This window comes from Lipophrys pholis, assembly GCF_963383615.2.
Source record: "Lipophrys pholis genome assembly, chromosome: 10".
NCBI classification, from domain to species: Eukaryota; Metazoa; Chordata; class Actinopteri; order Blenniiformes; family Blenniidae; genus Lipophrys; species Lipophrys pholis.
The window spans coordinates 28,336,477-28,355,143 of record NC_137640.1 but is presented as its reverse complement, the minus strand read 5'-3'; the positions used below and the strand labels follow the sequence as shown (position 1 = coordinate 28,355,143).

General features: G+C 42.7%; 1 protein-coding gene across 3 annotated transcripts; it reads right to left on the bottom strand.

Annotated features, from left to right (window-relative positions):
• Positions 1-1,059: 1,059 nt before the first annotated feature.
• Positions 1,060-18,405, bottom strand: chd1l (chromodomain helicase DNA binding protein 1-like). 3 transcript variants are annotated; one of them, XM_080474293.1, is made up of 25 exons: positions 18,209-18,405; positions 17,900-18,012; positions 16,875-16,981; positions 16,660-16,771; positions 16,539-16,570; positions 15,953-16,034; positions 15,696-15,858; positions 15,337-15,492; positions 15,161-15,253; positions 14,956-15,052; positions 14,268-14,341; positions 12,884-12,994; positions 11,974-12,088; positions 10,094-10,247; positions 9,819-10,023; positions 8,519-8,664; positions 7,271-7,434; positions 6,988-7,187; positions 6,801-6,899; positions 6,656-6,726; positions 6,410-6,524; positions 4,491-4,599; positions 4,136-4,396; positions 3,927-4,011; positions 1,186-1,440 (listed from the first exon to the last, which is right to left on the bottom strand). In XM_080474293.1, the coding sequence occupies exons 1-25, from the start codon at positions 18,300-18,302 to the stop codon at positions 1,318-1,320; spliced, it is 3,081 nt and encodes a 1,026-aa protein (XP_080330419.1). In that variant the 5' UTR covers positions 18,303-18,405; the 3' UTR covers positions 1,186-1,317. The 3 variants fall into 3 exon arrangements, 2 of the variants coding, with proteins under 2 accessions (XP_080330420.1, XP_080330419.1); XR_013935764.1 differs by lacking the exon at positions 1,186-1,440 and having other exon boundaries at positions 3,950-4,011; positions 4,491-4,595; XM_080474294.1 differs by lacking the exons at positions 16,875-16,981; positions 17,900-18,012; positions 18,209-18,405 and having other exon boundaries at positions 1,060-1,440; positions 3,927-4,013; positions 4,138-4,396; positions 16,539-16,724.
• Positions 18,406-18,667: the final 262 nt, after the last annotated feature.

Genomic DNA, 18,667 nt, shown 5'->3' with positions numbered 1-18,667 from the left:
ATCCTTGTCCTTCTTCCTCCTGGATCAGTACTTCCTTCCTGGATCAGTACTCCCTCCTGGATCAGTACTTACTTCTGGTTCAGAACTTCCTCCTGGATCAGTACTTCCTCCACGCTCAGTACTTCCTCCTGGATCAGTACTTCTTTCCATCCTCAGTACTTCTTTCCTGGATCAGTACTTCCTCCTGGATCAGAACTTCCGTCCACGCTCAGTACTTCCTTCCTGGATCAGTACTTCTTCCTGGATCAGAACTTCCTCCAGGCTCAGTACTTCCTCCTGGATCAGGGCCCTTTTGTCCCTGGTTCCTGCCTCCCCCATCTTTGGAAATAAGAAGTTCCAAGACTCTCTTTCTTTGCAGTTTATCAGTTTTTTTCTTTTTGTTTTGATAAAGTTTCTTATAGATGTAAAACTTAAGCTGTTTTAGCACTTTTAGTCATGAAAGTTGTTTTATTTTTCCTGTTTGCCATTCTAGCAATTTTAGCTTCTTTTTGTTTTAACCGTTTCCGCTGTTCTAGCTTTGTTGTTATTTCTGTAGTTAGCAGATTTACTGTAGACACTATAGTTATTTCAGATGTTCTTTGTCGCAGTCTGAGTTGTTATGGCAATTTAAGTTGTTTATTATTTAACTATTAGACTTTCAGGCTTCTTGAGATATTTTAGTTTTTCCTACTTTACCAATCTTAAGACATTTGAGCTTTTTTAACCATATAAATTGTTTGTGAGCTATATATAACACTACAATAAGTATAGGAGTTTGCCATTATTACTTCATTTATCATTAGTTTGGTGATTTCACAAATATAATGATTGAGAGACCGAGTACAAAATTATTAATATTTGTATCTGTATTGTTTTAGTGTTTTTGTACCTTTATTATTATAACAAAGATAATCTAAGACATAATGAATTTAGGGGTGATTATAATTTAACAACCACTTGATTCAGCTTAAGTTTTACTTAAACGATTGTCACTTTGCGATGAAATGTTTTCTTTACTCATTCTGTTCTGAATCCATTTTACAGCAACAAATCAGCAAAATAATAACCTCAGACCACATCGTCAGGTCAAAGCCTTTTAATGAGAAACCCAATATCAAACCAAAAGATCAACATTATTATTGTTTTCTTGATCTTTCAAACCAAGACAAGAGCCAACATGGCGCTCCAGCAGAGATAAAAGGTTTGTTTATTGACTAATTTCATTTTAAATACAGGTTCATGAACCGTTTTTGATATATGTTGTATAGCCTTTTATGAAGCAGAGCTCATTCAGGTTTATGACGAAGCAGTGTTAAGAAACAGCATTAAAAAGCAGCGTTATCTCAGCACATGCAGGAAGTGCGCCGTGTTGACTCTTCTCTGTTTGGAGAAGCACGCTTCCAGCCAGGCCGTCTCCACAGGGACAGCCTGCGTGTACTCGGATACTAGATCCTGGAGCTCCTGGTTAACACAAACCACAGAAATAAAACAAAGTCATATAAAGTAGTATTCTATCAACGATAAATACAAATAAGTGACAAAAATGTCTATAGAATCTTTACAAATCTATAAAAAAAAACCTCTTAAATGTGTTACTGCTCTACTGAGATGATGTGCCTTGTTATGAGACCAGCGATCCAGACATAAAGTCATATTACATAATATGACTTTGTCCTTCAGCACGACTGTGGAAAAACGTATCTCTGACATTGAACAAGTCTGCAGGGCTGCTTTCTTTCACCCGTGTCATCTCACTCCAGTCACAAACATCTTGCTTCACTGTGATGCTGAGAAATTGATCCGTGCATTTGTTTCTCCTAGATTATTGTAATTCTCGATTAGCAGGGTGTTCAAATTCCTCTTTAAAAAGTTCCTTCAAAATGCTGCAGCGAGAGTCCTGACAGGAAGCAGCAGGAGACCACAACACTCCAATATCAGCTTCACTTCATTGGCTTCCTGTTCAATCAGGAATAGAATTTAAAATCCTTCTTTTAACAACCAGGCTCCATCATATCTTAAAGAACTGTTCGTCCCACATAACCCAGCAAGAGTGCTGCTTACTGGAGGTTCCTAGGTTTTCTACCAGTAGAATGGAGGCGGAGCTTTCAGCTGTCAGGCTCCTCTCAGGTGGAACCAGATCCCAGTTTCAGTTAGGGAGCCTGACTCAGTCTCTACTTTGAAGGTTAAGACTTTTCTATTTAATGAAGCTTACAGTTTGGGCTGGTTCAGAACACCCTGGATCATTTTCTAGTGAAGCTGCTGGAGGTTTAGGCTGCTGGAGGGCCGACACTGAGCTTTTTTCTTTTCTCACTCACCATGTGTCACTATGACATGTCACTGTTTCTCTCTCTCTGCCTAATATCTGATATATCCTGGTTTGTGTCTCTGTCCTTTCCTGTTTCTCTCCTTCTATCCTCCAACCTCAACCAGAACAGCAGAAAGTCTCCACCTGAGCCTGGTTCTGCAGGATTCTTCCCGTTAAACGGGAGTTTTTCCTTCCTGCTGTGATGCATGCTTGCTCATGTGGAATCGCTTCTTTTTCCCACAAAGGAGGTTCCTAGGTTTTCTACAAGTAAGAAAGATGGTTATGCTGTAATTATCAATATACACCTAAAATGTAAACCAAACTAAATAAGCTCCAAGCCAAAGAGAATCGATTAGCACATATACTTGGGTTAGGGTCATCCAGAGCAGAAGATAGTGTCCGGAGTCTGGAGCATATTTGGTTAACATATAAGTGTTGAAGGCAGTGTACACACTGGACAGGTCTCCAGTCAGTCACAGGGCAGATACAGAGGGACTGACACACACATTCACACAGAATCGCCTGTTTCTGGACCGTGGGAGGAAACCGGAGTATCTGGAGAAAAACTACACGCAAACTCTGAAAGGCTGAAGCCCAAAACAAGCCGTGTGTCGACTCGCCATGTTTGGGAGATTCACTGATCTAACAGTGGGCATCACCATTCAATGTTGACCACATTGGTTTTAAACTCGACCTCACAAATATAAAGAAAACTAAACAAAAGTTCAACATTTTAAACCCCAATTTAAAAAAACAACAATTTGAACGCAGACTGTGGTGCATTGTAATTTAATGTGTTATGTTAAGAACTGATGGGTTGGGGTTAGGGTTATTGGTAGACACAATGTGGATTAATCAGTTACAAATGATTTCATCATGCACGCATTTTTAAATCCTGTGTTTCTTCCCTGTACAGGAGGCGAATATCATAAACCCACTTCTGTTGAATTTAGAGGTTAGTGGCTAACCTAGTAAACTTTGAACCCCATGAGATTTACAAATGAGCCTGTATTTTATTTAAAATCTCCGGGATGCGTTGCTCTGGGGCACAGATGTTTGCTGACAGCTTTACTATCGTTTTTTACTTTTATTATTCACGTAAGCAACGGACTGCTACGCTCTCGCCATGCTCTACGATCATGATTGACAGTTCCAGTTAACACTCGCCCAACATCCATACCAGTCAATCGTGTCCTGTCCTGAGAGGAAGTCGCTGTATGAAGAAGAGTCAGACTATTTGTTTGATGTTCCATCCATCCATTTTCTCCTGCTTAGTCTGAGCACCGTCACCCAGATCACATTGCACATATTAAGAACCTTCCTGCAGGTGGTGAGCCCACAGGAAGGTGGTGTACGGCGTGGGACATGAACCCTCTACCTAGAGATTGTGAGTCTGATGCTCTACCAACCAGACGGGATGCGTGAGAATATCAGGTGATAACGCCTTTCATTGCACCATTAGTTTAGAAGATAACATCAAAAGATGTGACTAAACATGAAAACCTGCCAGATAAAAGATTAACGTAAAGAAACTGTTTCTATTTCAGTCAAAGTGCAGAAGATTTTAGTTTCTCTTTCTCGCTCATGTGTCAAAGATTAGGGTCAGATTACCATGGGTCAGATTACCACCGGTGATACGAACCTGTGAGTGGATGGTACTCTCCACCTCCGCTACGATGTGGGTGACCTCCTGACTCATGATCTCCTCCTCATCACCATCGTACGTGTGCTTCAGTTAAGGAGCTGCGCCTTCATTCTGACAGTCATCAGTAACAGTGAAACGGGCCTGACCACACCTGGCGCCGCCCGGTACATTCAGCTGGAACGCTGAGCCGCCTGAAAGGATATGTGACGAGGTAGCGGGCCAGCCTTTTCCTCTCGGATGCAGGCAAGTTGTAGAAAAACACGCGCACTCCCTTCATGAAGCTGGGGAGTTCTGCTGAGCTGCAGCGCCGAGTCTGAGCAGAAGGACCCGGAGCTTCTGCTCCCGCCTCGTCGCTCTGCCTGTCGGACGGCTTCGTCTCGGGGTCGGCGGAGGAAGCCGAAGCCCAGGCAGCAGAGGTGGATGTCTGAGGTGTGGCCGTTTTCTTGAGCGCTCTGCTGTGGTAGTATCTGTCAGTGAGGTTAAAGAAAAGATTTTCAGAAGACTCTTCTTCTCACCGTCGCTGCTTTTCAAAGTTCAGACGTTGACAAGAGTGGAAGGTACATGAAGGTGGGGATGCCTCGGGACGCCAGGTGCTTCCTGATGAGCCTCTCGGTGCCGTACCAGTTGAAGCCTTTGGTGGAGTGACCGATACGTGGGAGGTGAACGCTGGCTTCGAGGACATAAAGACCAAGAAATATTAGACGAGAGTGAACCTGACCGTTAATGGTGACCTGCTGCACATCCTGCAGAGCTCAGTTCTCCTCTAATAAATGTCCAAAGCCAATTAAATAAAGACAAAAGACATAAAGGTTCACTCTTTAGGAACCAGAACATATCTTTTTTTATAATTAATGGAAACCGTCACTAAAATGTAAATGTTCCTATAGAGGAAGTTATCGCGGTCTCGCCTCACAGCAAGAAGGTTGTGGGTTCAAATACCCACCAGGCCTTTCTGTGTGCAGTTTGCATGTCCTCTGTGTGTCCATGGGTTTCCTCCCACAGTCCAAAAACATGCAAGTGAGCTTAACTGGCGATTCTACTTTGGCCCTCGATGTGAGTGTGTGTGTGTCTGTCTGTCTGTCTGTCTGTCTGTCTGTGTGTGTGTTTGTCCTGTGATGGACTTGGAGACTGTCCAGGTGAATCCTGCTCTCGCCTACAGTGAGCTGGGACCGGCTCCTCCGCCCTGCACAGGATGGAGCATCATACACGATGGATGGATGTAAGTAAGACCAGTTTGTGCCTGTCTGCAGCTGGTTTGATAAATCGAACCTCCATTAAGTCTGTAGTTCATTTTATAGTGGTAATTTTCAGCTTGGTCTAAAGATTTTGTTGAATTCAGTCAGGATTATCACAAACCACCGTCACACTTTTCCCTGGTGCAGCTGGACGCCACATTCCCACAGAGCTCCATCTCAAACTGCCGTCTTATGAAACTGGCTCTCAAATTTCCATCTAAAACCTCCTGTAATGATTTGATGTAATTATTCCTTTCATATGTTGGCTCCAGTGGTGGGTGGAGTACCAGAGCAGCTCTACAGCATGATGATACCACCGCCCTGTTCCACATGAGTATTGCGTTTGGTTGCTTATAAACAAAGTGATGCACTTCCCCTGCAAAGAGCTCGGCTTTAGTTTTATGTGTTCTCATAGATCCTGAACTCAGAACGTCTGAGGAGCGTCTCTGACACCCATGGGGTCCGGTGTGGTTCGGTGTTTGCTACAGGCCGAAATGAAGGAGTCACAGTCTTCCAGCTCAACCATCCCCGTGTCCTGCTGCTGTTTTCATCCTTCACACGCTTCTCTCATCGAGTTTCATGTCCAAGAAGCATCTTTTAGCATCTCCTTACAAATAGAGGAAGGTGAACACCTCAGATCCTCTAAACCAGTTAATTCTGATGCTTTTAAACAACATTTTGCTCTTTAGCAGTGAGAAAATTTAACTACAGACAACAAACGGATTTCGTTTCTGCTTTATAAATGTTTCTTCTTGTTTGATTTTGGACATTTTGTCAAATATTCTCATAACCTAAGATTGTTTTCTCTTCATCTATTGGAATGCACTATGAAGTCTGTATTCAATATATACTATAAACTGAAAGAAATTCACTTTTAAATCACAAATTGTAATCACAAAATGTTTGTGCAAACCAGCAACACCAACGTCCTGTGTGTAATCTCGTCAATCTAATTTCAGCGTAATCTACATCGGCTCCTGTTGCCCCCGATATGCCTCTGTGTCACACATCCTTCATAACCAGGATGTGGCGTTCGCAACAGGGAGCTTCATTAAAGAGTTAGTTACTTTACCAACTATGGTTTGAAGTAACTGGTAACTGAAGTACTGAGTAACAAGCTCACAGAGTAGAGTAATATTAATACTGCAATAAACTTTGTTAAAATAACTAGTTACTGGAGTGGAGCTGCAGAGTATTGGCGCCGCGTGCTTTGCTTCTTTATGTAAAGCTCGGGCTGAACCGTACCGTTGTCTCGCTTAGCTGCAGCAGAAATCTTCTTCAGGCCGTCATCCAGAGCCGTTAAGCAGATCCCCGACAGGTTGTTGGCTTTGTCCCGTTGCTGCGCCACAATGAGGGCCAACTGGTGACGGGGAGGAAATCAAAGCAGTTCAGTGTTTTATCGTCATTTCAAAGACAAATCTTTTTTAATTTCACTGCATCTAATCCAGTGTGAAGGTTCAAGCAGGACGACTTGTCCTTCTTTACTCTTACCTTGTCTTCGCCATTCAACCTGGACTGTTTGTCATCAATGGGGAAAAGCAGCACGTTTCCAAGACCTAAATCTGCAATAAATTGCGTGTTACATTTTGTTGCTTTAGTAAGCGAGACACCAAACAGGAAGAGGAAGTGAAAGGACCTTTCATCTTGCCGGCTAACTCGTACTGCTTTCGTGGCTCATCGGATCTCACCTCCAGCGCAGTGAACAGGCCGCCCCTGCCCCAACGGCCCGAGTCATCTACAAATCAAAACAAACACGTTAGATCTTATAAATACATTTGTTTATCAATCCTCCAAGCAAGGTGGTCTTTTAATAGAGCGCTCACCAACACAGTGGACGATTATAGCATCTCCCTGAGCGGTGTGAGGATGAGTAACATCCCCCAAAACATATTGGATATCTGTTCTGTCAGAGTCTGAGGAACATGTGCTGGTGTCGTCCTCCTCGTCCTCCTCCTCTTCTTCATCACTCTCCACAGGCTGCAGGCTCAATGACTTGTAGCCGCAGGACTCCCACCATGCAATTCTGCACAATGAACATCAATAAACCAAACGCTGTCCAACCTCAAACGGGAGAAAGACGGAGTTCCAAAGGAGATGCTTCTTAACTTTTTCTTATATTTCTGCTCTTGCTTCTTCTTCTCCAGGTCCTCCTGGAGTTTGGCTCTCTTGGCTGCAGCCTCTTCTCTCCTCTGCCGCCTCAGTTCCAGCTCTGCATCAGTCAGAGGTTTCCTCTTCCTGGAGGGAACGCCCAGGGCTACGGACAGAGACACCTGGAAGCAGAAAAGAACACCTCTTTTAATGAACACAGCTTTCATTTCGGTACAAAAATACAAAGCTTGCAATGGATTGCTGTCAGACTGGCAGAAGGAAGGTGTGAACGTTTAGTGGTTCAGGGTAATGAGGTTGTCCACATTCACAACAGACACAATATACTGGCATCATGCCAACAGCCTGTCCTCGACTCTGATCAGCTGCGGCTTCTCATGCTTTCATTAAATGTCTGTGTAAAGGAAAGAAGCTTAAGAAACTGAGCTTGACTTCCATCATAGAGATTTGACATTTTTATAAAATACTAATGGTTTTCAAGTTCCTTTCAGACATAATCTGATTTTTAAAGTGAAGAATGGTCTGATGAACCTGGAATATCAAAAGTACATGTGGACATATTGTGTTATAAAGGCCAGAGCTTAAACAAGATCAGTAGAATGTGACTATAACTGGGAGGTTTTGAGTTTAGATGATACAAGGACAGTGATATGAAAGTAGAGCTTCTTTTGAAAAAGGAAACCTTTGCAACCACTCTCATTCCGAATGAAATCTGAACTGCAGCTTGTTGCAAAATACCACAGGATGCTTTTTGTTTTTTTTAACCAGCCCTTGTGGACTGGGGGCATGACTGTGCATGTTGTGTTAGACCAGATGAAAAAATACTTTTTTTTTTTTTTTTTTTTTTTACACGCCAAGCAACTGGAATATTTGCAGAATAATACATTTTTTACTTTTAATATCAGACCTGAAACAAATGCTTATACCAGAGTTTTTCTAGTTTGTGTGGTCATTTCAATAAAGTTGATCTCATTCTTCAGGTATGACACTATGGTGATGAGCCAGAACTTAAAGGAACATTTCCTGCACAGAACAATGTGTTTCTTAAAGTGGAACAAAGGCACCTTGTGTCTAAAGGCACTCAACCTAAGATGTCACATTGTTACTGGAAAATAGCAAAGAAACCTGGGAACTGCATCTTGTGAGGATTGTATCTCTGTTTAGTATGACGCTGTAAGAGTGCAGTTCAGTTGGAAAACACCTACAACACGTTTATATCAGTTGTAAATGAAAGTGACCGAGTCTTACTCCAGTTTTGTGTCGTAGAGCTCGTCCCTCTCCTGCAGCCTTCTGAAACTCGGCCAGCTGCTCTTCCAACAATCGTTGGAAGCTCTTCTGGTCGTCGGTGCTGGGGTCTTTACTGTAGTCTTTCCCTTCAAAGTAGTACATGTGGTCTAAAAGGAAGGGACAGCATGATCAGTGAATCTGGTTAGGACATAAAAATGTATATAAAAGCAAAGACGGACAAAAAAAACAACACAAAATAGTGTCTAAAATCCTTAGAATGAGAAGGAGATCAAAAATCAGCGTTTACTTCAACCTCAACGTCTCCAGGGTGTTAGAAAACACCAAATATGACAAAACATCTCATTTTAACGGCCAATTCAGGTTACTGAGCCTGAGTCAGTGCAGCACTCTTCTCCACCCTACCTGATTAAACAAATCCTTCCTGGGCTGCTCCAACATGAATACAGAGTCGGCCTGGTAGGCCTCTCAGACCTTTGTCCCTCCCGGCCCAGCAGGGAGCCAGGCAAGCAGAGCCACTCCTCACACTTCAAGTAGGATGTATTTGTTGTCCTCACTGGAACAAAAGCTACTTGAAGCCTAAAAGGTTGTCTACAGTGGCCGAAGATGCACCAGCTGGTGAATCGCTATTATTATTATTATTATTATTATTATTATTATTATTATCTGTGGACACGTGAGGTTTAAAAATCAAAGTGACCGATGAAATGTTTAAAAACCATCAAGTCCATGAAATGTGATAAAATTCAAATCTTTTTCTTTGAAATTATACATTTCATTTTTGAAACGGGGAGTTTTAAAGCATCTTTGTTCACTTTGCATCACATCACAAACTGGTTCCCTGTCGTCTGGTCCCCTACACTATTGGGAGTTAAACATTGCGATTAACACACGGGTCACGTTGCTGAGTCATCGAATATCAGCTGCTGGTTTCATTTTTGTTTAATCTGTTTCAGTAAAAGTTGTTCAAAGTATTTCTTCTCTCCCTGTTATGACAACGTGCCTGTTAAAACCGGGTGGTGACCTTACGACCCAAATAAAGCCGAGAAATAAAGGCTATGACACATTTGCACCTTCACTTCACTCTAACAGACGTGAATAAGAGGCCACCGTCTGAAATCTCCTTTTGACACGTGGTTCAATTTCGCAGACTGAGAACCAAAAGTAGAAGCGAGAACTTTCCAGTAACAACCTGGTTCCAGCTGCACTCACACCAAGCTCACGTGTTGCTCTCTAACCACATTAAACACAGAACAGCCCACAGTGATTAACAGGTCAAACAGGATCCTGTGAGAAAACACACTCTGCCCCTCCAGTTCTGCGTCCTCGTCCTCGTCCTCGTCCTCCTCCTCCTCCTCTTCTTCCTCTCTGAGTGGAGTCGGTTCTTCATCATCCACCCAGTGGCCGTCACGCGACGAGCCCAGGATCTTCTCCAGTTTGATTTCCTGTATGGAGCTCTCCTCTGATGACAGAAGCTTGTCGACACCAAACTTCAGGATCTCACTCAGCTGTGTGAGACAGAACATGTGAGCAGAAGTAGAGGAGACAGCCAGAGGGACAGACTGAACGTCCACAGACCTGCAGTCCTGCCGCGGCTGACTGAGCCTGGTCCAGTAAAGAGAAGCGTCCTTCTTCAATAACCGTGTTGGTGAGTTGCAGCTTGGACACGGCTCTGGAGTACATGATCTCCTCCACCGTGTCTCTGGCCAGGAGGCGGATCACTTTCACAGGCCTGGAATTAAAGTACAGTCAAACCAGGGTTAAGTCCACCGAGACATCATTTATTTGTTTATATGTTCTATTATTAATTAAAGCTGCAGATCCTGATTCGGCTCACATCATGTTAAGTCCTACTATTTTTTTTAAGGATCTCTCTTGTTTGATTTCTCTCTGTTTATATTGACGGCCGCTACAGGTCCTGGTTTGTCCCGCCAGCTCAGATCTTATTTCATTTATTTGTCACAGAAGTGTGTTGAAAACAGAGAAAAAAAACCTGTTTATTCACTCTAAAGGTTTAATGATCGATGAGACGGAGTTTTACAGAAAGGTTGATCCAATAAGCATTTTGAGATGTTTTCACTCGGTGTAGTATTCCTGTTAACTGCTCACATGCAGCACAGACAGGTTTGGTTTCCATCAGCAGTTTGACCCTGATAAAACAAAGAGTTTGATCTTTGTTGTTGGTTTTGTTAATATTAACAAGTGCGTCTGCAGTTTCCACCAGCAAAGTTTCTTTTTTTTGTCTTGATTTTTTGTGCTTTGGGGCTTTTGTCACGGTGTGTAATGTAATGGTAACTACATCAAGTGAAATTCAATCTGTTGTCAACACAGTCCAGGGACCATCTGATTGGCCAGATATGTTGACATGCAGCGCATGAATGCACAGTGTGAGGAAATACACTTTCTAGAATATTATTATTTTGCCATGACAATAAATATGCGATAATGCAAATCTATTACCAAGAAAACTAAATACTGCAGGACAGGCCATATTTTAGATGAAGTACAATCATTTGTGATTAATAAAGTTTTGCACTTTGCTGGTCATATCTTTAGCATTCATTAAGATATTTTAATACGGAGCTAAAACGTTATGTGAGCTTTATCAACAGCGAGACTTTCTGCCCTAATCTTCAAAAAGCCACTTTTGGAGAAAGAGTTGGTCAGAATGGTGGAAGACTGAAGGACCTAAAACTACGACAGCTCAGATTGGAGCCCACATGATGGAAACAGATCAGACTGAAGGACTGAGGTCCTCCTGTCAAACTGCTGCACAGAAAACACTGCGGAGGAAACACGAGAAGACGCAACCTCTCTAATGACAGATTATTATCAGGAGTGAACATTCATTCATTCATTCATTTTCTTCCGCTTATCCATTTCCGGTTCGCGGGGGTGACAGTCTGAGCACCGTCACCCAGATCACATCGCACCACTTAAGAACCTTCCTGCAGGTGGTGAGCCCACGGGAAGGTGGCGCCCGGCGTGGGACACGAACCCTCTACCCTGAGATTGTGAGTCTCATGCTCTACCAACTGAGCCAGCCGGGGGGAGTGAACATCCAGCTGGGGGAAATCTGAGAAAATTGATCAGGAGTCAGGAGCGTTGCAGAAGCACTAAAAACCTTTATGAGTGTGTATCTTTGTAGACGAAGAACTGCTCCAGACATGAAGTCAGAATTCAGTACAACATGAACCCAACGTCCTGCAAAGACATTCAGTCAGTTTGGCCTGAGTGAAACCACCATCGCTTTTCTTCAGGACGGGATAGAGGGCGAAAAATAAAACCGTGGCCTCAGTGAGGGCGGCTGACCAGACGATCACGCTCTGAATCACCTCTCTGCAGAAACCACCCCACCCACACCGCACTGGATGAGTGGTTCATCAGTTGTCGCCTGCGTGCCGACAAAACTGACCAGCCTGAGGGACAAAGACTATCGCAGTGCAACACAGTGTCACCTGGTCTGACCAATCCGATGGCAGCGTGCTGCAGCTTGAAGGTCATTTTGAGGGTTGAAATCACTGTCCACGAAGATGACGGTGTCAGCGGCAGTAAGGTTCAAACCCACTCCACCTGCAAAAACAGGTCAGTTACATTCAACTCAGTTTGCCTTCCAACAGGACAAACGTCTCAGGAGGAACCGGAGCCATCGATGGAGGCGCTCTGCTGTGACCAGTAGATGTAAGAACCAGAGAAGAGAGACAATGACAAACCAGAGAAGATCTCCGGGTGAAAGGACTGTCCCAGGTTTACGTTTGTAAATATTCTAACAACAAAGCAATCTGTTGGTTTAACATGGTAACTGGCAGGGCTTCAACATATAAGGCCACAGAGGCAAAGCACAATAACTGCAAACAGCATGAACTTTTATATGTTCAATATAGTAGATACACCGGGGATCAGAGCATTTATATATTTTACCGAAGCAGCTAAACTGTGGCAGGAAACAAGACTTCCTTCTCCCTATCTTTATACGAGAAAGAAAACCGCTGGTTGCATTAACTCAGGGTTCACTCTGCAGCAGCTCTTATCTCTGCGGGATCACTCCCCTTTCCTCTCTTACTTTTATGAACACTGCTGCTGATTCAGATAAGCAGAGGTTTTGCAAAGCGCAACCTGAGCAGCAAACGTCTGCAGCAGTTTTATACTTTTAAAGCACTTCAAACAGTATAAATAAAGTTATTTTCATGCTTAACGTGTCTTAAAGTCACCGGCAGTGGGCGTACGATTATTGGTGCAATAAAGAAACAGTGAACATCCCCGATTTGACATGTTGGTCTCGGATTTGGTTCAGATATTCAATCGTAATACCAACTTGCTAACGATACCGAAGATGGTTTCACATGTGACAACAGTTCCTGCTCACACCTGCTTTAGTGCTGAGGAGGAAAACAAAGATATCTTTGCTGCTGAAGTTCTTCACTGCCAGATTGCGCTCCTCCCCGCGGACGGACCCATCCAGACGTTCATAGCTGTGACCTGAAGAGAAAAGCTTCAGATCAGTACAAACATCCCATTATTACACGCTCTGCTGCACCGTCAGGATGCGGGCCAAAGACTCGTATGGCCACCGAACATCAAAAGTGAATATAAGACGTGTTCACGCGTTCTTTTGATGTTTCAAATGAAAACTACGGAGCTCGATCAGGTCAAAGGGTTTGTTCATTTCAAAAAAATATGGGATTGAAAAAAAATATTTTGAATCTGAATGTTCAAGGTTTCATCTCCAATTTTTAAAAATTAAAAACACTGTATTCAAAATAAAAATAAGTGTATGAAAAGATTTTTCACCTTACATGTAATTTTGATTCAGCTCTGGAATTCTTTTGATAAAATCCTTTATATTCATGTTTCACTCTTAAATCTATTTTTTTAAATGTCAGTGTTGTTTTTTCAGTTGCAGGTTTCATGTTTTCAGATTAAGATCTTATTTTTTTCACATTCAAATCCTTTTTTTAGGTTTCACTTTTAAAACTTTCTTTCACTTTCAGAAAGTATTTTTTCAGGTTCAAACTTTTGGCCCTGTTCTGGCGAGGGGGCGGGGCTTCCATTTTGTGTAAAATGAAGGATCTTATCAAAAGAATTCCAGAGCTGAACCAAAATTATATGTAAAGTGAAAAAACTTTTCATACAGTTTTTTTATATTTTGAATACAGTGTTTTTAATTTTTCAAAATTGAAGCTCATAATCAGCAGTACGTTTGGTTTGAAGGCTTTTGAACACCAAGGAGAACCTGTTGCATATTTACATATGAAGAGCTCATGCTGAGGTACATCAGTTTCGTTTAAGCACTTCAACTTCACAGTGGTCACATTAGAAGTGGTGAAAATTAATGTGATTCTGTTGGAAGTTGGGCTCAGAAGCAAACCTGGTTTGATTAAAAAAAAAGAAAGGAAGTTGGACAGACTGCACACATCTTGTGCAGTTTGGTGGAAGTTTAATTGTAAACGGCCGTCAGAAGCACTGAGTGGTTATACGAAGCAGATTATAACTGAGGTGCGTAAGTAAAGAATTGTTGCAGCAGTTTTAACTCCTTTATACAATTATGAAATTTTGTTTGAGTTACTAGCAGGTAAAATAATCGTGAGCAGACAGCAGCGTTGTAAAATGTGTTACAGGATAAACGTCACAGCAGCCGTCTACACTTCATCCAACTGCAACTTAAGAGTGAACTTCTGCCCTGAAATCGGACAAACGGAACCACACCACACCACACCACATTTAGGATGTGCATTTAGTCGATCCCGTTCACCTCGATACTCCATGTAGTCCTGAAGAATATCCAACATCCTCGTCATCTGGGAGAACAGCAGAACCCGATGGCCCCTTCATTCGCACACAAAACAAAATAACACAACACTATTTGATAGTGATAACAGGACACTGTCAATCACTGCACTGTCCATTTTTATCACCAGAATCATTTTCAAAATAACTCTTTTAAGCAAAATGTGACTAAAGAACTGAAGGACTAAATAGACTAAAAGGTTAAAACTGTTAAAATGAACAAAGTAAAACTACAGAAATAGATCAATTCAAAATAAAAGGTGGGGAGGAGACAACTAAAAAGACAAAAAAAAACCTGTAAAACAACTTAAAACACAAAAAAAAGCTAAAATAGCTTTAAAAAAAATTGAAAATTAAAAAAAAAAAGTCATAAAATTTCTACAATCCTCACTTGTAGATATGGAAGTTCAGAAACGCAACAGAACTGGTTCTTGTATTCGTAGAAAAACTACACAACCTTTGTCATTTTAAAGATCAAACATGTTTTGTGGCTCCAATTAAATTTTATCTGGTGGAAAATGACAAAAGCAGCACTTTAGGTGTTGAAAGTTGCACATATCTGGTCTTGGTTGGAGGAGTTTAGAAAACTTAAGTGAGTGCAATGGAGGTTCGTCACCAACAGATGGAGACAGACAACAAGGAAGCGTGCCCACCCTTTGTGCAGGAGGGTCAGCAGGCTGTCCAGAAGGCAGAGTTTTCCACTTGCTTCAACAAGATGCTCGCCCATCTCAAAAGGTTCAGGTTCCACTCCTGGAAAACAAACAGGGATCGAAACATTAAATAGTGAGACACTATTTAACTACTACAGGCCCCATTTACAATAGTCAAACTAACTTGTTTATTAATCAAACGTCTTACCATCAAAAAGGTACGGATGGTCAACACACTTTCTTAGATTCATCAAGATGTTCAGCAGCCGGTTCCTGTTGCCCTGCTCATTTCCAAAAGCCTCTGGAGGCAGAGTTTATTAGATAAGGGGTGGCTAACGGCAACCACCAGGAAGCATTCTGGTAGGATACATGGCAAAGTCTCACCCAGATCCTTGGTCAGAACAGCTTTGTAATATTTCTTCTGCAGCGCTGACATGCCGTGATACACCACCAGCTCTGTCTTCTTGGGCAGGTCGACAGCCACCTCCGACTTCACTCTACGTAGCAGGAAAGGCTCCAGGATGCTCTGAAGCTCAGCAGCTACAAACAAAAACAAGGAAAATCAAACTGATTGAATCTGAGTTACTCTGGAATTTCCTAAAGTTTTCCTGTAGGGCTTTACAAACTTCCTACAACTCCTTTATTTATGCAAACAGTAGATTATATTTTTCATCTTTTCTGAATCTGTAAACATGCAACGATCTACCAATGGCACTTTGTCCTGTAACGGAAACGTATCATACCCAGAGCAGGCTGACTTTGTACTTGTGAGTAAGCCTTGACGAAGCCGTCAGCATCATCTGCTGTGAAGATGTCTGGCTGAATGAAGTTCAGCAGCGAGTAGAGCTCCTGGATATTGTTCTGAATGGGAGTCCCTGTCAGCAGGACTCGGAAACCAACTGAAAACTAAACGCACACAGAAAATAGGGCAAAAATAAAAGCAGAGATGTGATACAAGAGCGGAAGAAATGAGGGAGCAAAGAAAAACGCAGCTTGGCACCTGAGTCAAAGTTACGTGCAACAGCGAGTTCTGGTTTTTCAGTCTGTGAGCTTCGTCCACCACAAGCACCTTCCACTTCCACCTGAGGAGCAGAGCGACTGAGTGCTGATCCAACAAGGAGAAACGGGTTACAATGGTAACAAACCAACAAATATAATCCCATTAAAAAACACTGCTGCGTATGAGACAACACAGAAAGTTCAATATTAGCACATAGATTAGGTTTGATAAGTGGAGTAAAGTTACTTGTAAGTACACACTTATAGGAGGAAGCTGCAGCAGAACAATAAGAGAAAGGTTTGGAGTGGCATGACGGCCACCACAGGCTAGAGACAGACCCACTGAGAGACAGAAGAATGGACGGGTCTGTGGACACAGTCGATGAGCTCAATCTGATTTTTTAATACTTTAGATACCGAGGGTCCTGTTTCCCCCCCTCTGAACCCCCCCCCCCCCCCCCCTGTAGTTACAGCTTAGTTTGGAATAAGTCTACAGGAAATGAAAGAATGTCAATGGAGTGACTCAAAGGCTACATGCCACTCTGTCACCCTGCTGATTGTGCTGGAGAACGAATGTTTTTACTCACCGTTTCAAGAATGAAGCGTCTTTGAGACACAGCTGGGAACATTTCAGCACAAAACAAAAAAACATGTGACTCAGTACATATGACCATTGAGGAGACTTTGTACTGCAGAGGAGCGACAGACCTCGTATGTCGTGAGCAGAACCTGGAAGTCCAGTGTGTTGGTTTCCCTCTGAAGCTCAGCTCGTCTCTCCTTGTCTCCTTTGTAGCACAGTACCTTCAGAGAGGGGGCGAAGCTGCAGACACACAGGAGAGAGTTTCCCATGAACACTTCATCACCAGAGTCAGGACCAGTATGTAGTATGTAGTATGTAGTATGTAGTATGTAGCAGTCTGTACCATTCCAGCTCCTTCCTCCAGTTCTCCAGGACAGACAGTGGGCTCAGCACCAGAAACGGGCCCTTCTTCCCAAGAGCTCCAGAAATGTACACGAGCAGAGAGATAGTCTGAGGGGATCAATCAGGAAAATTACTTCTCAAAGTACTTCATGGATGCTCCTTAACGTTAGAGCTTTTACACCATCATGCATTTACTGCATAAACACCTAGTTTCAAACTCAGAATAATTCTCTCAGTAATGAGGAGAGGTTGTTGCCAGCTGTGATAACATGCTCCCAGTATTTCATGTAATACTATGAGGAAGGGAAGCTGCTCGTCTATAAACGTAACGCGCAGGAATGGACGATTATCCCAATGTCATAAAAAGTCACGTGTCGAGTAGAGAGCAAGTCCTACAAGTGACAGTATGAAGTATCTATTGGAAAGCGTGTAGAAGTACACCAAGAAGATTTAACTAAGGTCTAATTAAATGTTGAGGCTTCTTCATTGAATCAACTTTACATTGTTTTCTCTGCACCAGATTTCCACATATACTACACACATACAAACACCTACTAATGCAAACATATCAGTTGCTCTGTGCTGGGAACCCGGATGTTATATAATAAAGCCAATTTCACAATCAAAGTGATAGACAGGTTCTTGATCTGAAGAGGAATCCCCTTTTAATCCCAAAGCTGAAGCAGAGAAAATAAAGTGCAGCTCCTCAAAATGGATCAAATCTGAGCAGACTTTCTGAATAAGACAAGCCAAAGCCACTGGCGCCATGATAACAACACAATTCACTCTTAACGCTCATAAATCAAGCAGGTATGAACTTTGACACTTGGGAACAGTGTCTTCTAGTCCTGACCCATCCAGGTTTAAAGTTCTTGTTCCTCCAACCATGACAGAGCCACAGGATCAGACACAAATACTATAGTACCATCATGTATTTAAACCAGGAGTGGACCGGGGTGTCCCACATGCATCCGCATGGAACAGGACCGCGGAGTAATATAGTGCAGTACAAGAAAAAGTGAACACCTGGCAGGTTTTTCCCAAACCCATCTCATCTCCCAGGATGGATCCGTGCTGGCTGTCGAGGCACTGGGTGAACCACCGCACTCCATCCAGCTGGTAGGCTCTCAGCTGGATCCCTGCGGCCGGAGGACACGGGTCAGCTCAGGACGCCCGAAGAATCAAGCGTCCACACGTGAAGAAGACAGGAGAGACATCGACAACCAGGAAATAATCTCAGGACTACAAAAAGAGTGTAAAAGTGGGTCAACTTCGACCAAAGAAAAACACGAGACTTCGTTCGAGTAGAAGTGAATGAACGAGGCGAGTTGGTACCTCTTAAACCCCACTTCTGCAAGTCACCCTGAGCCACGGCCGTCTTCTGCTTCCCCGCGACACTGTTTTTAATCCGAGCCAGGATGTCTGTCATGTTTCCTCAGAACACAAACACATACAGGACTAACGAAAACAGCGTTTCCCCGCAGCCTCGTAAACAGCAACCGGCCTTCTGACACTTCCTGGTACGGTCACGTGACGCGAGCACAGCGCGCGAGCTTTGAACTGCAGTCAAATTAAAAGCTTTTACATGGAATATTTTTAAGATATCATTACAGTAGTGGACGTAGTGCTGTGTATAGTGGCATTAGTTTGTGTGGTAGTAGTAGTAGTGGTGGTAGTGATAGTTCAGTAGTAGTAGAGTTGTAATATGTATAAAGGTATTATTTCATTAGATGAATTGAAGCAAGTCATAATAAATAGGTAGAAACATCTGTGATCAACAATTGTCTTTCTCCA